This window comes from Scomber japonicus, chromosome 9 (genome assembly GCF_027409825.1).
Source record: "Scomber japonicus isolate fScoJap1 chromosome 9, fScoJap1.pri, whole genome shotgun sequence".
Taxonomy (NCBI): Eukaryota; Metazoa; Chordata; class Actinopteri; order Scombriformes; family Scombridae; genus Scomber; species Scomber japonicus.
In genome coordinates, this window is record NC_070586.1 from 8,895,408 (window position 1) to 8,917,522 (window position 22,115).

The 22,115-nt window shown below is 42.0% G+C and overlaps 2 protein-coding genes across 2 annotated transcripts in view; one reads left to right on the forward strand and one right to left on the reverse strand.

The window, feature by feature from the left end:
* The window catches only part of rnf215 (ring finger protein 215), an 8,984-nt gene extending 5,269 nt beyond the window's left edge, over positions 1–3,715 (forward strand). Inside the window, exons 7-10 of the mRNA XM_053324963.1 lie at positions 1,088–1,204; positions 1,923–2,066; positions 2,682–2,784; positions 3,447–3,715. Coding sequence (XP_053180938.1) covers positions 1,088–1,204; positions 1,923–2,066; positions 2,682–2,784; positions 3,447–3,469 — 387 coding nt within the window. The 3' untranslated portion in view covers positions 3,470–3,715. The remainder of the gene's footprint in view (positions 1–1,087; positions 1,205–1,922; positions 2,067–2,681; positions 2,785–3,446) is intronic.
* Positions 3,716–5,187: 1,472 nt separating this feature from the next.
* Positions 5,188–21,164, reverse strand: ascc2 (activating signal cointegrator 1 complex subunit 2). Its single transcript, XM_053324944.1, has 19 exons — positions 21,056–21,164; positions 15,571–15,677; positions 15,307–15,465; positions 14,878–15,051; positions 14,141–14,270; positions 13,938–14,005; positions 13,460–13,573; positions 12,786–12,898; positions 12,622–12,696; positions 12,262–12,366; positions 12,087–12,155; positions 11,477–11,551; positions 10,643–10,883; positions 9,417–9,613; positions 9,183–9,302; positions 8,039–8,263; positions 7,838–7,931; positions 7,619–7,710; positions 5,188–7,481 (listed from the first exon to the last, which is right to left on the reverse strand). The coding sequence occupies exons 2-19, from the start codon at positions 15,652–15,654 to the stop codon at positions 7,310–7,312; spliced, it is 2,307 nt and encodes a 768-aa protein (XP_053180919.1). The 5' UTR covers positions 15,655–15,677; positions 21,056–21,164; the 3' UTR covers positions 5,188–7,309.
* Between the last annotated feature and the right edge of the window lie 951 nt (positions 21,165–22,115).

Here is a 22,115-nt window from a genome sequence, read left to right on the forward strand (position 1 = left end):
GACATTTTATTTAAAATATATAAAGATTAGAGGATACTAAGATTCTCTAATAATCAAAAATCATCCTTTTGTCTTTAGGGCCAGATTTTTAAGAATCCTGCTAAATAAATAAAAATCTATTAACTTTAATTGCTGCAGCTTTAAGACAAATCATTCATTATATTTAATAATTATAATAAATGTATTTTTACAGCACCGTTTCATACAAGAAATGCAGCTTAAAGTGCTTAACACAACAAAATGAATTACATACATCAAGTATTTCATATTAAAATGGGCTAAAAGGAGCATAAAGCAATGTTTAAAAAACCCCAAACATTAATGTAATATAAGATAGAAAATAAAAATAGTACTAATTTTAAAATGGTACATAAACCAGAATAAATAGGATATTTAAAATCAAGTCAAATACAACATTTTAAAAGAAGTGCAGCTAGGATATTTTATAGTTTTGATAAAGAAATTATCAATTTATCCAGATATATATATATATATATATATATATATATATATATATATATCTAAATAGAAAATACAAAACACTTACAACAAAGCCACAGTTTTAATTGAAATACACAATGTTTCGATCCAAGTCAGATCTTTGCATGGTCAAAACTTTATTAATAAGACAATAATATAAAAGTCTAGGTTATAATCAGGTCATAAAAAACATCTGCAGCAGAAATACAGTTTAATCTGATTTAATGTTTTTACAACCATTTAAATCAGCAGCTTTCCCTTTCTTACTTCCTGTCTACTACTAGAATAACTTCCTGTCAAACAGATTGTGGTTTTTTAGTAAATGTGAAGTCAGCAGATATTAAACGTTGCTCCTCTCTCTCTCTCTCTCTCTCTCCCTCCCTCTCTCTCTATCTCTCTCTCTCTCTCTCTCTCTCTCTCTCTCTCTCTCTCTCTCTCTCTCTCCCTCCCTCCCTCTCTCTCTCTCTCTCTCTCTCTCTCTCTCTCTCTCTCTCTCTCTCTCTCTCTCTCTCCCTCCCTCTCTCTCTATCTCTCTCTCACACTCTCTCTCTCTCTCTCTCTCTCTCTCTCTCTCTCTCTCTCTCTCTCTCTCTCTCTCTCTCTGTAGAAGTACCTCCAGCAGCTGTGGGACACGGTCCTCCTCGTGGCTCTGATCCTCAGCACCGGAGTCATCGTCCAGGCCCGCTGGCAGTACCAGGACCACCAGCTGAACGACGACTTAGAGGTACTCCGCTCATAACTAACGCTGTTCCTTCTGTTGTGTTGGTTTTGGTCAGAGATTACATGTGTTTTGAATCTTTCCTCCCTTCTTTCCTTCCTTCCTCTGTCCTTCTTTCCTTCCTCTTTTCCTTTCTCCCTTCTTCCTTCCTTCTTTCTGTCCTTATTTCCTTCCTTCCTCCCTTCCTCTTTTTTTCTCCCTCCCTCCTTCCTTCCATCCTTCCTTCCTTATTTCCTCCATCTTTCCTTCCTCCCTCCCTCCCTCCCTCCCTCCGTCCTTCCTTCCTTCTTTCCTTTCCTCCCTTCCTTCCTTCCCTCCCTCCTTACTTCCTTCCTTATTTCCTCCATCTTTCCTCCCTTCCTTCTTTACTTTCCTCCCTTCCTTCCTTCCCTCCTTCCTTCCTCCCTCCTTTCCTTCCTTCTTCTTCCCTTCTTCCCTTCCTCCCTTCCTTATTTCCTCCGTCCTTCCTTTCTTAACTTGAGGACAACAGGAGGGTTTTTGTACGTTATTAATACATTCATACATTTTCCAGAAGTTTATGAACTGTACATCTCAGTGTCTTTATGTTCTCTTTAGATCAGGACAGACTCATATTACATCCTCTCAGCAGCTTGATTTTCTATTTTACCCCACAAACAATAAAACTAACCAGCGATTATTTAAAATCCTACTTGATGTTTTTACACCGGTGATGTCGTGCTGTCTGTGTCGTGGTGTCCTTCAGTTGCTTCCTAAACAGGACGTTCTGAAGACGATGTCGTCTCTGAAGACCAAAACCTACCGGCAGCCCAAACCGTGGTGCGATCCGTCCCAGCCGGTAGAGACCGACAACTGCGCCGTCTGTCTGGAGCCGTTCAACAACAACCAGGTCTCCCAGTACTCCCAGTACTCCCATTACTCCCAACACTCCCATTACTCCCAGTATTACCAACACTCCCATTACTCCCAACACTCCCAACACTCCCATTACTCCCAGTATTCCCAACATTCCCAACACTCTCAACACTCCCATTACTCTCAACACTCCCATTACTCTCAACACTCCCATTACTCTCAACACTCCCAGTACTCCCAACACTCCCATTACTCTCAACACTCCCATTACTTCCAACACTCCCATTACTCTCAACACTCCCATTACTCTCAACACTCCCATTACTTCCAACACTCCCAGTACTCCCAACACTCCCATTACTCTCAACACTCCCATTACTTCCAACACTCCCAGTACTCCCAACACTCCCATTACTCTCAACACTCCCATTACTCTCAACACTCCCATTACTTCCAACACTCCCAGTATTCCCAACACTCCCATTACTCCCAACACTCCCAGTAAGTAAAGTAGTTAAAGTTTTTTTTGTTGACCAGCTATTTAATGGTTTAATTGACCAATAGTTGCAGCTCTGTCTCAGATCCATGTGAGACCCTAACCCCAGTTTATTGATCAGTGAGTTAAATGTTGGGTGTTTCTGTCCCTCAGTGTCTGCGGGTGCTGCCGTGCCTCCATGAATACCACAGAGACTGTGTGGATCCCTGGCTGCTGCTGCAGCACACATGTCCGCTCTGCAAACGCAGCATCCTCAGTGAGCTACACAACACTCACACAACACTGTGGCAGGAAGTCTGGATTTATTATCACTACTTAACCCTCCTGTTGTCCTCAGGTCAAGGAAGGACAGGAGGGAGGGATGAGGAAGGAAGGAAGGAAGGGAGGAAGGAAGGAAGGTAGGAAGGAAGGAAGGTAGGAAGGAAGGAAGGAAGGAAGGAAGGAAGGAAGGAAGGAAGGAAGGAAGGAAGGAAAGGAAAGGAAAGGAGTAAGGAGGGAGGGAGGGAGCGAGGAAGGAAGGAAATGATTAAGGAGGAAAAAAGGAAGGAAGTAAGCAAGGAAGGAAGGAAAGGAGTAAGGAGGGAGGGAGGCAGCGAGGAAGGAAGGAAATGATTAAGGAGGAAAAAAGGAAGGAAGGAAGGAAGGAAATGATTAAGGAGGAAAAAAGGAAGGGAGTAAGGAGGGAGGGAGGTAGGAAAAGAGGAAGGAAGTAAGTAGAGAAGGAAGGAAAGGAGGAAGCAAGCAAGGAAGGATGGAAGGAAATGAAGAAAGAAGTATGGGAGGAGGAGGGAGCAAAGAAAGTTTTAAATATGACAATAAAATGAACATCAATCATTTCTGTGACTGAACTAATATCTAACTGATCATTGATCGTTTCAGCTCTGGATTAAAGTCTCTTTCTCTTCCTCTCCTCCTCAGGCAGCGTCTGTAAGGACAGTTAACGGCCGCCTCACCTCTGGGACTCACCTCTCGTCTTCTGTGACACTCCAGTAGCCCTTTTATTCTTTCTCTCTGACCTCGTCGCTTCCTCACTCCAGCGATGGATTGTGGGAGCAAAAATTTAAAAAAAAAAAAACTTCTCACAGCAGCTGACTGACCGAGGCGACGACTTGGGACTTTTTTTTATTAAAGAGCCAGTCCAGGGATGATCGTGACCTTTGACCTCTTCGTGGGGTTGTTGGACACAGACGGAGGTTTAACTGACATTAAAGGTGGTAGTTTAAAACACAATACTATGAACTACTTTAGCAGTACTGTTGTGTGTGTGTGTGTGTGTGTGTGTGTGTGTGTGTGTGTGTGTGTGTGAGCAGAACTTCTTCCTGGGATCATGTTACTGTACAATCGTGGAAATATTCTCGTGTGTGTGTGTGTGTGATCTTACAGCAGTGAGGTTGTGTGTGTTACAGCTTCGGTGTGTTCAGGTTCACTTCTCGGTCCAAAATGATGATGTCAATAACCAACTTACACAACGTTGACTAAAGAGTTTAAACCGTGACTGATTTCATCTTGTGTTTGAAACTTAACGCAGTTTTTAAATGTGAGGTGTAGAGGTGTGTTCTCGTTAGTCGTAGTCCAGAGTCGGTGTTTGCACTCGTGTCAAACATGCCTTATTATGACTTCACTGCAGAGTGATGGAACCCCCCCCCAAAAAACACTTACACACACAAACACACATACTACGGCGGCATTTTAGGGCCACATATATGTTTAAGAAAAAACAATAATGTCCTGGAGGAGGGGGGATAATTTATATAAAAGAATTTCTGAGATTAAAGTCGTAAATTTATGATAAATATTTTTTAAACTTACTATGTAAAAAAAATTTTTAAAACTGACTTGGAGGAGAAACATTTTTGAGAAAAAAACCCCTCAGAATTTCTGAGATTAAAGTCCTACATTTACGAGAGAAAAACTCAGATATTCTCAGACATTATAAAATCACAAATGTGAAAGAAATAAATTCACAAATTATGAGAAATACAACGTCTTAGTCCAGATGTTTAGGATGTTAAGGTGATTCTGAGCTAAGATAACAAGTATCTCATTATTGTTAAACCCAACTGAAAAGTACAATTAGATCAGTTCTTCCACGGCAGACGTAAAGCACGATAAGCGACGTGAGTATATTTGACTTCTTGCAGAATATTTTTTATAGTTTTTTTCTTGCACATTTGTGACTTTATAATGTCTGAGAATATCTAAGTTTCTGTCTCGTAAATGCAGGACTTTAATCTCAGAAATTCGTTTTTTTCCCCCTCAAAATATTACATTACAGGCAACAAGGTGAATCACGAAAAGTCTTTTAGTAAATGAATTCCACTCCTCAGCCGTGCATCTACACTGTCTTTAGTTCATAAAAAAGAACGAGCGTTGCTAAGCTACCAAAAAAAGTTTGTCGCTGAAATTCCAGTCGATTATCCTAGCGTAGTGTAGTTTTACACAGAACTACTTTCTTCAGAGCGTAATAACATTTTGGTCGCGAGTGGTGCCACGGCTCGACACGTGATCGTGCTACACCCATAGACATATATCCGTATATATGTCTATGGCTACACCAATAAGGTAGCTGCCTCTTGTCATTACCCCCCCCCCCCCCCCAGGTCAATTTTTTTTTTTTTTAACATACAGTATATGGCCCTAATATGCCGTCGTCCACACATCCACATCCATACTTGTTCAATGATACTTTAGCATCAGAGGTTTGTCTGTTACAGGAGCTCATCAGATGTTAAACACATGTAGGCTGGTAGAGTTTAAAAAGGTCAACGCTCACATTTAGGAAGAAGGAAGAAGTTAAAGGTGCAAGCTGATAATGTTTTATATGTTTCTTATTTATATATGTGCAGAACCAATAAAACAATGAGCAAATCCTGCTTAAGGATATTACAGTAGACCTCCGTTGTTATCCAAAAATATAAAAAAAAAAACAAATGAATGAGCCACAATGCTGCACTGGGCGACAAAATCCTTCATTATTAAGAGATTAACACATTTAGTTGGTTTAGAAATCATGGCTCCTAAGACTAATAACAGCGATCATATTTACCATTATTAATATTTTCATGGTTACATAGGTTTTTTTTGGACACCCACGGAGATCTACTGCACTTCTAAGTAGATCAGTTCATCGCTGGTTTGACTCTGAACATGAGATTTTATGGCAGTAAGAAAAAAATATAGAAAATTCCTCACATTTAGAAAGATAGACGGAGTTAAAGGAGAAGATAAGGCTGCAGTTTTTCTATATTTTTCTTATTATATATGTGCAGAACCAAACCTACAATGAACTGATCCTGCTTAAAGATAAGCTATTAAAAGGTATTTAATATAAAAGTTTAAATGACTATAATTTCCAAAGAGTATGTGTAAAGAACCTCTGTGGTGATAGGTTGAAATGAAGTTGGCTAAACACAGAATTGGGTGATAATTTATAATTTATACTTTATAAAACAATCAATCCAGACTGGGTCAATTTTGCAGCCCTTTTTTTGTCAAATGTTCGAATTCAGTAAAAAAAAAAAAAAATAATCTCAAATATCAGAAAATAATGATTCAAGTCAAATCTGAACGTGCAGCTCGAACACATTTAAGGAAATAAAATAAATCAAATTTTATATAAAAGTGTTTTTTTGTTTTTTTGTTTTTTTTAAATCAGTGACGACTCAAACTCGAAGGATGTCAAAAACAAAGTATTAATGTATTTATTTAATGTTGGTTTCTTTTCTTTTTCTCTTCTTTTTCTTTTTGCAATGTCAACTCCAACAAAGAAAAAAAAAAAAAAAGCTATTACATCGTGTGCTTCTTTAGTTTTTGTTTGTTACAAAATGCTCCGATAGAAAACAGTGTGTATCCATGGCGACGTGTAGGAGGAAAAAAAACAAAAAAACACAAAAGCTTCATAATGAGATGATCACACAGCTGATTTCATGAGCTAGACGACTTTTGTGTTTTTTTTTAATTTATTGTTGGTTTCTTTTTTTTTTGCGAACACTGGACGACAGTGGCGTGAACACGTGTGTGTGTGTGGGTGGATGATGATGACATCACGTGCATGCACTCAAACGTTAACGTACGAGCAGCTTTTTTTTTTTAAAGACTCGCTGACGTCCAGACTTGATCACCAGGTCAGTAAATTGTTCTTCCAGCTACATTAAGGAACCAGTTTCTCCAAAAAAAAGAAAAAAAGAAAAAACACACTTGGATATTTTCTTCCTCTTATTCCTATGTTGTTTTATCTGATGATGATGATGATGATGATGATGATGATGATGTCAAAGAAATGTATGAAATCACTCTGGATCTTAATAATAATAACAATAAACTGATTTGTTACTTGGCAAAAGAAAAGAAAAGAAAGGTGTTATAATTCTTTGTCCTCAGTCTCTGCTTCACTCTGAACTTTGGTTGATGTTGGTTTTTCTTTTTTTCTCCAATAAACTAGAAAAAGAAAATTATTTTTGAGTTAAACTGAAGAACTGAGAAAATCCTTCAAGGCTCAAATATTAAAAGCAGATGTTTCAAGTGTCTTAAATTGTCCATAAAGCTGCAACTTTGCAACTTCTCACCACCAAAAGAAAAAAAAAGAAAAAGAAAAAGAGCTGAAATGTTGATTTTTCCAAATATAGTCCGTCAAACTAGAACGCTTCTCGTCACCAAAACCTGCGGCGGCTTTTTCCTTTCGGATCTACAACAATGAACCTTCACTCCTTTCTCTCTCTCCCTCGTACCGGCCAGTCAGGTTGAAGCAGCAGTGGGTTTGGGGGGGGGGTCCGTCACGCAGGTCAGGAGGGGATCATGCCTTTGTTCCTCTTGCGGTCGGCCATGTTGCGGCGGTTGTGGTTCGCACCGCGGCTCTTGTTGGCTTCTTTCTTGCGTCGGTCCAGGAAGGTCTCCGTCGTCTGACCCTGGCCTTTAGGGCGGCCGGTCACGTTGCTGGTTCGCTCCGGTCGGAAGCTGGAAGAGAGAAAGATGAAGGAAGGAGGATGGTCAACAGAGGTGTGGATTGAGCCACTGGGCAAACTTCTCCCACTGCTTTCATTTCAGACAAAGTTCAGAAGAGAAACTGAGTTGATAGTGAGGATGATCTTTACCCTTTTCTTTGCTGCATGGCAGCTCTTCTGGCTTCAGCCCTCTCCCTCAGCAGAGCCGGGTCCTGCACAAACTGGTCTCTGTTCACGTTGTTCTGAGGTACAGAAACAAGAAGAGAAGAAGATATCAGACTGGAATAAACTTCAAGTTAATATGCAGCAAAAAAAAAAAATCTGAAATGGTTGAATTTGATGTTTAGGAATAAGAAGTGATTTCAGTACCGGTATACTTTCTTCTTCCTCGTCCTCGTCTTCACCCTCCTCCACTTCCTCGTGTTTGTTTACTTTTCTTAAAACCTGAGGGACTGTAAAAGGCCTGCAGACACACACACATATGAGAGGTGAATATGAAAGAAGAACATTGAATATGAAACGCCTCCACAAGACTAAATTTAACGTAGCTTCACTGAACAGCTGATTTACCTTCTGTTGAGCAGACTGTCTCCGTCCAGGTCGTTGGCTCCCACCTGGTTCATGTCGTAGGTGTCGTCGTACTCGTCGTCGTAGTCGTCCAGGCCGTAGCTGGCAGCGCTTTCGCCGGGCTGGACTTCGATCTCGTCCACCACCGTCTCGTAGGCATGGTAACGAGCCTTCTGCTCCGCTATGTGCTGCTTGTCGTCCAGCATCTCTCGAGCGTTCTCACCTTTCCTGCAGGAGAGAGAAAAAAAACAAGGATTACACTTCAACTGACACCGTGTCATCTGATAAAATATTAAAATATGAGGTGGAAATTGTTAGTTAGATTTAAATCTGAATTTTTGGAGGAATGTTTTGCTTTAATGGAGCAGATTAAGCAAGATTTGTAAGTGTATTAATCAGGTAAACCTTGTTTTTGTCACTAGAAAATCAGTTTCTTTAAATTATTAGTAAGTTTGTGCAACTGTAAGAATATAAAAAAGGACTCCAGATGTTTTTAAACTCTGATCAGTGAGCGTCTCGGATGTTTTTCCAGATGTGGAAAGACGTCAAACTCATTTGTCCATTAAATATTAGAAAATGGTTTGGTCAACTACTGTTTTGTAAAGCCTAAGGAGCCCACCAATCCTAAAATATTCTGTTTATTCTCATAGAAAACAAGCAAAACCAGAAAATATTCACATTTAAGAAGCTGGAATCAAAGAAATTCAATGTATTATATTTTAATATATATACTATACCGAACAGTCTCATATGATAAATATTAAAATGTGAGCTGGAAATTGTTATTATATAGATTTTAGCATCACAGAGAGGGACAGCCAATTCTCACTTGGCTTTAATGGAGCAGTTTAAACAGGATTTTCAAAGCACATAAATCAAGTAAAACCTACATTTTGCACCTAGAAAATCAGTTTCTTTAAAATCATTAAGTTTGAGCAACTCTAAGAATATAAAAAAGGAGTCCATCTGGTAAATATGAGTTTATATTGGGAGCATGGCTGACTTGGCTTTAATTAAGCAGGATTTTTGAAGCACATAAATCAAGTAAAAACTAAATTTTGTCTCTAGAAGATTAGTTTAAATCAGTCCAGATCTTTTAAATTATCTTTTTAAACTAAATCAGTGGGTGTCTATGATGTGCTTTTACCTCCTGCCCTTCCAGATGCGAGACATGTCCACCTGATCCCTGCGGAAGACGTCAAACTCGTCATCGTCAAACACGTTGGATCTGGTTCCCAGAAGGTCTGGAAGCTCCTCCTTCACCGGCCTGAGAGGAACAGAGGAACAGAGGAGTCAAAAATCATCCTAAACATCAGAGCAGTAACATCCACAACCTTTCTATTTAACCATCCCAGATCATGGTATGAGTGTGTGACGTTACCTCGGCATGGCTCGGTCCAGTTTGTCCAGGTTTGGGGCCAGACGGTCCTCCAGGATGTTGTTGATGACCAGCTCTGAGTTGTAGTTGTACTCCTGCAGACAGGCCATCAGGAAGCCTTCGCCTAAATCAGGCAGCAGGTCTCTGATACACGACAGCAGAGACTCCAGCTCCGCCTCGCTCACATCACACACCGCTCCCTAAAAATAACACACACACAGACACACAGACACAGACACAGACACACACACACACACACACACACACACACACACACACAAACCTTATTTTCTTATTTCTAAGCTTTCTGCATGTTTATTTGATTTATTTCGAGGTTTTGTAGCTACTTTGCAATCCAGTACAATTTATTCTTATACATCATTTTATAGACATTGTATTATAATATTTACATCCAGTGCATTAAAAACCGGATCAACCTTTATTGAATAGATTATGGTACAGGAAACTCAGCGACCAATTTTGAGTATTGGGTTTGGGGTTTAGAGTCCATGTCTGTGTCTGTGTCTGAAATCACTCCTTTATTCACTCATTCACTATATAATTTTATTCTAATTATATTATTCATCTTTTGAATATTATTTCCATTAATTGATTGTGTTTTATCTCTTATAGGTGAGTGTTTTAAGATAAGCCCAGAGTGTGTTTCTCTACCTCACCTTCCCTGCACATGCACTTTTTTAAAAAATTACTTTTATTTTACTAATGTGCAAATAAACCAATGAAGTTATTGTCGTCATAGAGGATGTGGGAAACTAGAAAACATTCATATTTAAGAAGCTAGAATCGGAGAATTTGGACATTTAATTCTTTCAAAACTGACTAAAATTGCTTATTAAAATAGTTTTAATAGTTTAATAGTTTTAAAATAGTCTTTATTGTCGTACATGTACAACAAAATTGAAAGCAACCCTTATTGTATCATAGGTTAAAAAAAGAAAGGAAGAAGGTGCTTGTAAAAGAATAAAATAAGAGTAATTAAAACTAAAAACACATAAGACATTACACTCACTGCCATCAATATTACACGATTCCCTTTAATAGTACACTCAAAATTGTTGTTGCAGTTATAACAGGAAGTTTTTGGAGTATTTATTTCAGAATAAAAGCTGTCCTGTAACGTAACCTAATTATTGCATCTTTAAAGAGAAGTTTAGCTCATACATGACTGATAACCTGTTAAATAACCAATATATGATAAATGAACTCACATTATTTCCTTTTCGGGGGGCATCCAGCATGGCCTCCGCCCCCCTCAGGCTCTCCCCTCCTTCTGCTGGTTGTCGGACTTCATGAAAACCGGCTGAAGAGGAAGCGGCAGAAGCACCGCCCGCTGCTCCATCAAACGCCGAGGACGGCCTCAGCTGATTCTGGCTCTGAGGTTTCCGTCGGCCCACGCTGTCCCAGGCGCTCTGGACCCCCTCCAGCAGGTAGGACGTCCTGGTCTCATCGCTGGAGGGAACGGACGGTTAAGGAAGGAACCAAATTAAATACTCACTTAATTTTCAAGCTGTAGCTCTCATTAACCCTAAGGGAGGAAGGAAGGAAAGGAGGGAGGAAGAAAGGAAGGAAGGAAGGGAGGAAGAAGGAAGGGAGGAAGAAGGAAGGAAAGGAGGGAGGGAGGGAGGAAGAAGGAAGGAAGGGAGGAAGAAGGAAGGAAAGGAGGGAGGGAGGTAGAAGGAAGGAAGGAAGAAGGAAGGAAGGAAAGGAGGGAGGAAGAAGGAAGGGAGGAAGAAGGAAGGAAAGGAGGGAGGGAGGAAGAAGGAAGGAAAGGAGGAAGGGAGGAAGAAGGAGGGAAGAAAGGGAGAAAGAAGGAAGGAAAGGAGGGAGGAAGGAAGGAAGGAGGGAAGGAAGGAAAGGAGGAAGGGAGGAGGATTCCATAAATTTAATCATCTTATAGATTCTACTCATGTTAGTTTTAGTCCAGTTATTATTAAACTTTTTATTTCATTTTATTTTTGTTTTGTCTTTTCGTTCACTCTGAAATATGTCTTTACATCAGTGAGTAGATGTATATAATAATTAAAGTTTAATGTTGAGGATACATGATGGGGAGCGCCTGCTGTAGGAGGCTGATGTCGTCTGCGATGGGAAACTGCTCGTCGTAATCTGACAAGAACCTAAAAAAAACAAAAAAAACGCACAAATTACAGAAAACTTCTCTTTCTATCATTTTATTTTACTTCTATCAGTGTTTTGACTGTTCCTTCTTTCCTTCCTTCCTTCTTTCCTTCCCTTCTTTCCTACCTCCTACTTACCTACCTACCTTCTTTCCTTCCTTTCCTCCCTCCCTCCCTTATTTCCTCCCTCCTACTTACCTTCCTTCCTTTCCTTCCTCCCTTCTTTCCTTCTTCCTTCCTTCCTTCTTTCCTTTCCTTCCTTCCTCCCTTCCCTCCTTCTTCCTCCTTTCCTTCCTTCTTCCTCCTTTCCATCCTTTCCTTCCTCTCTCCCTCCCTGCCTCCCTTCCCTTCCTTCCTCTCTCCCTCCCTTCCCTTCAATCCTCCCTCCCTCCTTTCCTCCATCCTTCCTCCCTCCTTTCCTTCCTTGACTCAAGGACAACAGGAGGGTTAATAAAATTCACCTTAAAGACTCAAACTGTAGAATATTTGCTATAATTATAATATAACCTTTTGATGTATAAACTTTTTCTCTTACCTCTTCTCTGGTAAAAAAGATGTGAAATGTTGAAGCAGCTCCTCGGCAAACGATTGCATGTTTTCTCCGCTGCAGGGTGACAAACAGCAGCAGCATTATTACATAAATATAAATATTTATAGAATAAATGAACTGAATGTGATCTTGCTTTATAACGAGCGTTGGGACGTCTCACCCCTCCAGGATTGGCTGCAGGCAGGTGTGATGCAGCACCAGGTGAGCCGTCTCCACCATCTTCCTACAGGAGTGAGATAACCGCTTCCACACGTCATCCTGAAGACTGAAAGAGAGAGAGTTATGAAAATATTATTCATACATTCAACCAGCGAACTGAGGCTTCATCCTCTTCTTTCTTTATATTGCACCTTTCATACAAATTATAAGACAAGAGAAAATAAGGATGATAAAAATAAGTAAATAAATAAGTAAAAGAGAATAAAGGAAGTTCGAGTTCCTTGACTCGAGGACAACAGGAGGGTTAAAGCAGCTAACTGGGGCTTCATCCTGTATTTAAATCCCTGAGACAGAAACTCACCCTTTATCATCAAAGTTTCTCTTCCTCAAGACTTTCTCGAGGTCAGGCACAGCGGTCTCATAAAACGAGGTCAATCTGCCGGCAGAGAGAGAGAGAAATTAAAATTACCAAGCTGGATGAGAGCTGTGATGCGATGTTAAATGGGAGTGAAGTTATCTGCGTACCTGTCGAGGAAGCTGTGGGAGTGGAAGCTGGAGCAGGCGGCAGGGAAGATGTCCAGGAAGGCATGAATGGTGGTGGTCGAGTCACACAGGTACAAAATAATATCTACAAGTTCCTATAACAACAAAAAACAACACAAACACATGTTATAAATGACGTGAAGATGATATATCACACTCTGTGGAAGCTGAATAGTCAATTTAGGCTGTTTTATAATCAATAAATCAATTTATCTTCATTTATATAAGCACCAAATCACAATTAAAGTTATCTCAAGGCAAATTAGGGCTGAAACTAGCACTTATTTTCATAATTATTCATTAATCTGCTCATGAATCACTTTGATTGCTTGTTATAATTTGTAAAACCTCATGGTGACATCTTCAAATATCTTATTTAACCTGATCAAGAGTCCAAAACCTACAAAATATTCTGTTTATTATTATTAATGACCCATTATTATTATTTGCTATAAAAAATGACTAAATTGATTATTTGCTCATAAAAAGAATTGATCAAAATCCACTTTATTTCACAAATTAAGTATCAGAATCTGCTGCTTTATATTCATATTTTATATGTTATTGGAATCACATTTAGTACTACAGTAAACATTATATATTAGTATCACATATGGTGATGGTTTGATGGTGATTAATGTGTTTATATGTCCGACCTGCTGGCTCATGGTCATGGCAGTGAGCTGTTTGTGTGCGTTAAGCTTCATCGGCTCCATGGCAACGGCTCCTTCACACTGGAGACCGCACCTGCCCAGGATGGTGTCGAACACCTGGAGGAGAGAGAGAGAGAGAGAGAGAGAGAGAGAGAGAGAGAGAGAGAGAGAGAGAGAGAGAGAGAGAGAGAGAGAGAGAGAGAGAGAGAGAGAGAGAGAGAGAGAGAGAGAGAGAGAGAGAAAAATATGGCGATTTGCTGTTTTTCTTTATGACTTAATATGAAAGTAAATTGAATATATACTATATATGAAGGTTTCAGTTTTTAGTAAAAATAAATTAAAATTACAATAATTAAAAGCCAGATTAAATAAATGTGTGTTCATCACATTTAAAGAGTATAAGAGCATAAGTAAAGAGTTTTTTAACTAACACTTTATTTCACCTTCACAGAAACACACAGCTGTATTTTCAGACTCTCACCTCTAACACAGTGGGAACCGTCTCATCCAAGTCGTTATAGTAGGACGGCTGCTGCGTAAAGATGTTCTCTAAAAAAAGGAAGTAAATAAAATAAAGTTAACAGTAAAGTTTTATCGTCATATTTGAACCCTAACCGAAACATTTCCCATCACAGTAAAATACAGAGACAAGAACTGTCGATGAGATTTAAAGGAGCAGCTCACCTATCATCTTATGCAGCAGCTGGTTGTTGCCTTTTCCAAATAACATACAAAGATCCAAGATTTTGGGAATGTCGAAAAGAAAGTTGTCGTAGATAATTTCTCCAAACACAACCGGGGTGATGAAGTTCTCCTGCAGGAAGAGAAACACACACACAATGCAACAGGTGATCATCTATATCTATCAATTAATTAATCAATTAATCAAACTGTATTTTATATAGTAGTAATTTAAAAGACAAGAGAAAAGAGTAAAATAAACTAGGTAAGAGGGAAAAAAATGATGGGCGAGCAAAAGCAAAAAACAAATTAAAAGACAGAGAAAATAAGGATATTTAGAAAATTATAATTAAATAAATAAATAAATAAAAATAAGAGAAAAGGTTTATAAACACTTAGTAAAAAAAACTAGGTTAAAATAGATTCAACAAGAAAAAAGAAAAGTAAAATGAAATTAAAGATATGAAGTTTAATAAAAGTTAATAAATTAGATTAAAACTTGGTTTAAAAAGAGATTAAGAGACAAAAGAATCAGATGAATAAAATCTGATAAAACATATGATAATAATAATAATAATAATAATAATAATAATAAAACATTTTTACAAAATAAAAAATACAATAAAATAGAATAAAAAAATATTAGTGGTAAATACAGATAAATCCAAAGCATCCGCCTCCTCTAAGAAGACATTTGGAGCTTCACTGGACTGATATCTGGTTCCTCCTCCTCCTCCTACCTTTGATTCTTTGTGCGTGGCCATCCTGAGGAAAGTCAGAAACACCATCCTGTGAACGGAGCGCTGCATCTCAGCCACGGCCGGAGACGAGGGCGAGGCGGCGATGTCAAGGCCACGAGGAGCATGATGCAGGTACGAGTCCAAACACCTCTGCAGGGACTCGTCAAAAACCACCTGGTGGGACGAGCACATGATTTATTGCCAGTGTTCAAAAGTCATTTATCTATTGATAAATGTTGAATATTTTTATACACCACAAATCATACAACTAGAATACAAAACAATACAATTTATTTTGTCCACAGTAAACAAGAATGAATCACTCCATTTAGATGAATTATCTCAGTTAACTGGCCAAACAGACAGACAGGAAGAATTAGACAATCACAAAAAAGTAGCTCAGCGTCCGACCGTCCGTCCGTCTCTCACCTGACACCAAAACTTATCGTGAGGCAGAGCGAGCAGCCACTCCAGATCCTCCGTGATGAATCTGGTGTTTTCCAAAAACTCCTCCACCTTAGCGGCAGAGCTGTCTTCTGGTAGAGGTTTATAAGGCACAAAGTATCGCTCCTCCTTCCTCTCTGGGTGCTAGGGTGTAAAAAAAAATTGGATTTTAATAAACTGGTTGTAACTCAGGATATATGATGATGAAGAGGAGGAAGAGGAGGAAGAGGAAGAGGAGGAGAGACTCACCAGTGCAGGCAGTGTACGGTCTTTCCCCAGCAGACCAGGCTCAGTCACCTGCTGCTCATCCAGTGGCACTCGAGCACAGGCCATGGCGTCTCCGTCTCAAGTTATTTCTGACAAATTGATTTAAAAAAAAAAAACCCCATTAAAAATAGACCGAATCACTGTGAGGTCACACTGGCAACAACAGACACTTCTGGGTAGATTACTGGAAGGTGATTTGAAATGTGGAGATCAGCTAATTTGTTTATTTCTGTCGTCATTTTCAGCCGTAACTGTAACATTTTTAACATATATAGTTAAACACAGCGGTCTGACACATGTGACATTCCTGTGGTGCTTATTTAACATACTGTGTTGCTTTGCTAGCAACTTTAATATAACCAAATCTATCCAACATCATCATCTTTTGTCATAGTAGGAAGTTGCTTTACTCACTTATAATAATTAATATATAATAATAATAATAATAATAATAATAGACTGATACTGGCCCGTGACACATATATATCAGATATATCAGTATCAGTGTTTATTCTATCCAATATGTCATTTTAAAAAGTTTATTCTTAAACTATTAAATATAATGCCTCCATTACATCATGTATATCTTTTTCACAAATGTCATATCAAGTGGATATCTGACATCTGACATCATTAAACCCAGCTGTCTGACACATCTCACATTCCTGTGGTGCTTATTTAACATAATTTGCTAGCATCTTTAATAAAAACCAAATCTACCCATCATCATCATCATCATCATCATCAAAATCTGTTCGACTAACTGCTGGCTGCTTTTGTCATAGTAGGAAGTTGCTTTACTCACTTATAATAATTAATATATAATAATTGTCTGATACTGTCCTGTCACAGATATATCAGTATCAGTGTTTATTCTATCCGATATGTGTCAATACTTTTCTGTTTCATTACACTGATTTCATTTTATAAAAATTAAATTTATTCTTAAACTATTAAATATCATCTCTCCATTACATGTATATCTTTTTTTCCCAAATGTCATATCACGTGGATATCTGACACACACATGACACACCCCTCCCTGAGCTACTACCTTACCGTGGTGGAGGGGTTTGCGTGTCCCAATGACCCCAGGAGCTCAGTTGTCGGGGGCTTTATGCCCCTGGTAGGGTCTCCCATGGCAAACAGGTCCGGGGGGAGGGGCCAGACAAAAGGTAGCTCAGAAAACCCCGATGACGAGCAAGATAATTGGATTTTCGTGTCCCTTGCCCGGACGCGGGTCACCGGGGCCCCCCCCCTGGAGCCAGGCCTGGGGGTGGGGCTCGGAGGCGAGCGCTTGGTGGCCGGGCCTTCCCCCATGGGGCCCGGCCGGGCATAGCCCGAAAAAGGGACATGGGACCCCGCTCCCACAGACCCACCACCAGTGAGAGGGGCCAAAGGGGTCGGGTGCAATGTGAGCTGGGCAGCGGCCGAAGGCGGGGACCTTGGCGGTCCGATCCTCAGCTGCAGAAGCTAGCTCTAGGGACGTGGAACGTCACCTCTCTGGTGGGGAAGGAGCCTGAGCTGGTGCGTGAGGTTGAGAAGTTCCGGCTAGATATAGTCGGCCTCACCTCGACGCACAGCAAGGGCTCTGGAACCAGTCTCCTTGAGAGGGGTTGGACTCTCGTCCACTCTGGAGTTGCCACTGGTGTCAGGCGCCGGGCAGGGGTGGCAATACTTATTGCCCCCCGGCTTGGTGCCTGTATGTTGGAGTTTACCCCGGTAGACGAGAGGGTGGCCTCCCTCCGCCTTCGGGTGGGGGGACGGATCCTGACTGTTGTTTGTGCCTATGGTCCAAACAGCACTTCAGAGTATCCAGCCTTTTTGGACTCCTTGGAGGGGGTGCTGGAAAACACTCCCCCTGGGGATTCCCTCGTTCTGCTGGGGGACTTCAACGCCCATGTTGGTAGCGACAGTGAGACCTGGAAGGGTGTGATTGGGAGGAACGGCCCCCCTGATCTGAACCCGAGTGGTGTTCTGTTATTGGACTTCTGTGCTCGTCACGGATTGTCCATAACGAACACCATGTTCAAGCATAAGGGTGTCCATATGTGCACTTGGCACCAGGACACCCTAGGCCGCAGTTCGATGATTGACTTTGTAGTCGTGTCGTCGGACTTGCGGCCGCATGTCTTGGACACTCGGGTGAAGAGAGGGGCGGAGCTGTCAACTGATCACCACCTGGTGGTGAGTTGGCTCCGATGGTGGGGGAGGATGCCGGGCAGACCTGGCAGGCCCAAACGTATTGTGAGGGTCTGCTGGGAACGTCTGGCAGAGTCTCCTGTCAGAGAGAGTTTCAACTCACACCTCCGGGAGAGCTTCGACCATGTACCGGGGGAGGCAGGGGACATTGAGTCCGAGTGGGCCATGTTCCGTGCCTCCATTGTCAAGGCGGCTGACCGGAGCTGTGGCCGCAAGGTGGTCGGTGCCTGTCGGGGCGGCAATCCCCGAACCCGCTGGTGGACACCGGCGGTGAGGGATGCCGTCAAGCTGAAGAAGGAGTCCTATAGGGCCTTTTTGGCTTGTAGGACTCCGGAGGCAGCAGACAGGTACCGGCAGACCAAGCGGAATGCAGCTAGGGCGGTCTCTGAGGCAAAAACCCGGACATGGGAGGAGTTCGGTGAGGCCATGGAAAAAGACTTCCGGACGGCTTCGAAGAGATTCTGGACCACCATCCGGCGTCTCAGGAGGGGGAAGCAGTGCACCGTAAACACTGTGTACGGTGGGGACGGTGTGCTGCTGACCTCGACTCGGGACGTTGTGGATCGGTGGAAGGAATACTTCGAAGACCTCCTCAATCCCACCAACACGCCTTCTGGTAAGGAAGCAGGGCCTGGGGGCTTGGGTGTGGGCTCTCCTATCTCTGGGGTGGAGGTCGCCGAGGTGGTTAAAAAGCTCCTCGGTGGCAGGGCCCCGGGGGTGGATGAGATCCGCCCCGAGTTCCTCAAGGCCCTGGATGCTGTGGGGCTGTCATGGTTGACACGACTCTGCAGCATCGCGTGGACATCGGGGGCAGTGCCTCTGGATTGGCAGACTGGGGTGGTGGTCCCTCTTTTTAAGAAGGGGGACCGGAGGGTGTGTTCCAATTACAGGGGAATCACACTCCTCAGCCTCCCTGGTAAGGTCTATTCGGGGGTGCTGGAGAGGAGGGTCCGTCGGATAGTCGAATCTCGGATTCAGGAGGAGCAGTGTGGTTTTCGTCCGGGCCGTGGAACAGTGGACCAGCTCTACACCCTCTACAGGATCCTTGAGGGTGCATGGGAGTTTGCCCAACCAGTCCACATGTGTTTTGTGGACTTGGAGAAGGCATTCGACCGTGTCCCTCGGGGGATCCTGTGGGGGGTTCTCCGGGAGTATGGGGTATCGGACTCCCTGATAAGGGCCGTCCGTTCCCTGTATGACCGGTGTCAGAGCTTGGTCCGCATTTCCGGCAATAAGTCGGACTTGTTTCCAGTGAGAGTTGGACTCCGCCAGGGCTGCCCTTTGTCACCGATCCTGTTCATAATTTTTATGGACAGGATTTCTAGGCGCAGCCAGGGTGTAGAGGGGGTCCGGTTTGGTGACCTCAGGATTGGGTCACTGCTTTTTGCAGATGATGTGGTCCTGTTGGCTTCATCAGACCGTGACCTCCAACTCTCACTGGATCGGTTCGCAGCCGAGTGTGAAGCGGCCGGGATGAGAATCAGCACCTCCAAATCCGAGGCCATGGTCCTCAACCGGAAAAGGGTGGAGTGCACTCTTCGGGTCAGGGACGAGATTCTGCCTCAAGTGGAGGAGTTCAAGTACCTCGGGGTCTTGTTCACGAGTGAGGGAAGGATGGAACGGGAGATCGACAGGCGGATCGGTGCGGCGTCTGCAGTAATGCGGACTCTGCACAGATCCGTCGTGGTGAAGAGAGAGCTGAGCCGAAAGGCGAAGCTCTCGATTTACCAGTCGATCTTCGTTCCTACCCTCACCTATGGTCATGAGCTTTGGGTAGTGACCGAAAGAACAAGATCGCGGGTACAAGCGGCCGAAATGAGCTTCCTCCGTAGGGTGGCTGGGCTCTCCCTTAGAGATAGGGTGAGAAGCTCAGTTATCCGGAGGGAGCTCGGAGTAGACCCGCTGCTCCTCCACGTCGAGAGGAGCCAGATGAGGTGGTTCGGGCATCTAATCAGGATGCCTCCCGGACGCCTCCCTGGTGAGGTGTTCAGGGCACGTCCCACCGGTAGGAGACCCCGGGGAAGACCCAGGACACGCTGGAGAGACTATGTCTCTCGGCTGGCCTGGGAACGCCTCGGGGTCCCCCTGGAAGAGCTGGACGAAGTGGCTGGGGAGAGGGAAGTCTGGGCTTCCCTGCTTAGGCTGCTGCCCCCGCGACCCGACCCCGGATAAGCGGCAAGAAGATGGATGGATGGATCTGACACATTTACAGTCTCTCCTCCATCATTAAACACAACGGTTTGACACATGTGACATTCCTGTGGTGCTTATTTAACATACTGTGTTGCTTTGCTAGCAACTTTAATAAAACCAAATCTACCCATCATCATCATCATCATCATCATCATCATCATCATCAAAATCTGTTCGACTAACTGCTGACTGCTTTTGTCATAGTAGGAAGTTGCTTTACTCACTTATTATAATTGGTATATAATATTTTTAATAATAATAATAATAATAATAATAATAATAATTGACTGATACTGGCCTGTCACAGATATATCAGTGTTTATTCTATCTGATATGTGCCATGTCATTTTATACAAATCAAGTTTATTCTTTAACTATTAAATATAATGCCTCCATTACATATCTCTTTCACAAGTGTCATATAAAGTGGATATCTGACACATTTACAGTCTGTTTTAGCATCATATTCCCTCTTTGTGTTTCCATGTTGAGCTGTGGTGGAAGTATAGTAACAAAAAGAGAGACTATGGCACTAAAAAATACTGTAATGTTGAAAGCTATCTACTTAATTTGACTCATTTGGGACAAAACTGAAGCTTCATATTAGCTTCAGATAAACTTTTAAAGGCTTGTAGAGTTTTGTCCTCCTTCATTTACACAATAAATGAAGTTATGAAAGGATATTATTGACTGTTGTTTAAAAACACACTTTAAAAAACGATTAACTTTTCCTTTAACTTGTATATAAAACATCATATGCTGCTTTTTATTGAGCTAATGTCCAGCTAGAAAGACAGTTCGATAACTTTCTTATTAAAATCTTTAAATCTAGATGTCGACATAACAACCTGTTTGCAGCTATAACTCTCACATCTCTCTATATTTGATGCCACGTAGTTAATTTTGCTTTATTTTGCATATAATACACGTCGCAGCCATTTAACACGTCGTGCTAACGTGGTTTTACAACAAGTTATCCAACAGACATGACAGCAGATTAATGAATGAATGCTAACGCTTGGCTTATTTTTTGCTTTTAACGCAACATTTAAAGGTTTATAAATGTGCTCACCTCTTAATGTGACTGTCTCTGACTGATTCAAGCCATCCCATTAAAAGCAGTGACTGTTTTTTTGCAGTAGTTTCGCTTTTCTGATCACCTGTCTGCTCTGACGATGCTGCTGCTGCTGTCGGCTCAGGAAGTGACGTGTTTTGTTTTTTCTGACGAGACGACGCATGCGCAGTAAAAGAAGCTGAAATCTTATATACCGCCCTCTGTTGGGCACCGAGGAGAGCAGCAGCAGCAGCGACACTGTAGTAGATGTTTTTACTTTGGTGTTTTACATGTGTTGGCCTGCAAATGTATTATTAGGGCCCGAGCGCTGACCAGCGCGAAGCCCTATTGTTTTTGCCATGATTATTAGGGCCCAAGCACTATACAGTGCGAAGGCCCTATTGTATCTGTAGAAATTATTATTCGTCTCACAAAACGAACGCCTTTTTGACAGCCTAAACGTGCCCCAAAACTCATGAAAATTTGCACGTACATCAGACCCGGCGAAAAATTTGATATTTTATGGTCCGCCAAAATGGCCGTCGCAAAATGGCTCAATAGCGCCCCCTATTGAATATAAAAGTGTGAGAGATTGACGTACATGAACGAAACTTGGTATGTATATGTATCATGTCCAGACGCATGAAAAAGTCACTGGGGCCCATGACGTCACTCCAACAGGAAGTCGGCCATTTTGAAAAATATGTGCGATTTTGGCGTTTTCCACACCTCGTACTTTAACGAACTTGTCCTAGGGATTTAATCCGACCGACTTCAAATTCACTCAGAAACATCTTGAGACATTGGAGATGAAAAGTTATCAAAAACTTTCTGATTAGGGATTCGGTTTGGCCGTGGCGGCGCTGACAATTTCCTTCGCCATTCGATCCTTCGCCATTAAACAGGAAGTCCTTATAACTCCTACAGACATCGTCCGATCTACACCAAATTAATCACGCATGTAGAGGGTCCCGCCCTGAACACGTCTATGCATCAATACTGTGTCAGCTCCATAGCGCCACCTACTGGATACAATAGCGCCCCCTTGAAAATTGAAAAAAAATTGAGCCCCTCAAGT

What these genes read in the sequence shown, in the direction of transcription:
- ascc2 (XM_053324944.1), bottom strand. Translation starts at nt 15,654, where the DNA reads ATGGCCTGTGCTCGAGTGCCACTGGATGAGCAGCAGGTGACTGAGCCT. An exon ending in CGGTTCCCACTGTGTTAGAG is followed by an intron (nt 13,574 to 13,937) that starts GTGAGAGTCTGA and finishes TCTCTCCTCCAG; the next exon opens with GTGTTCGACACCATCCTGGG. An exon ending in CAGCAGGCGCTCCCCATCAT is followed by an intron (nt 10,884 to 11,476) that starts GTATCCTCAACA and finishes CGTTCCCTCCAG; the next exon opens with CGATGAGACCAGGACGTCCT.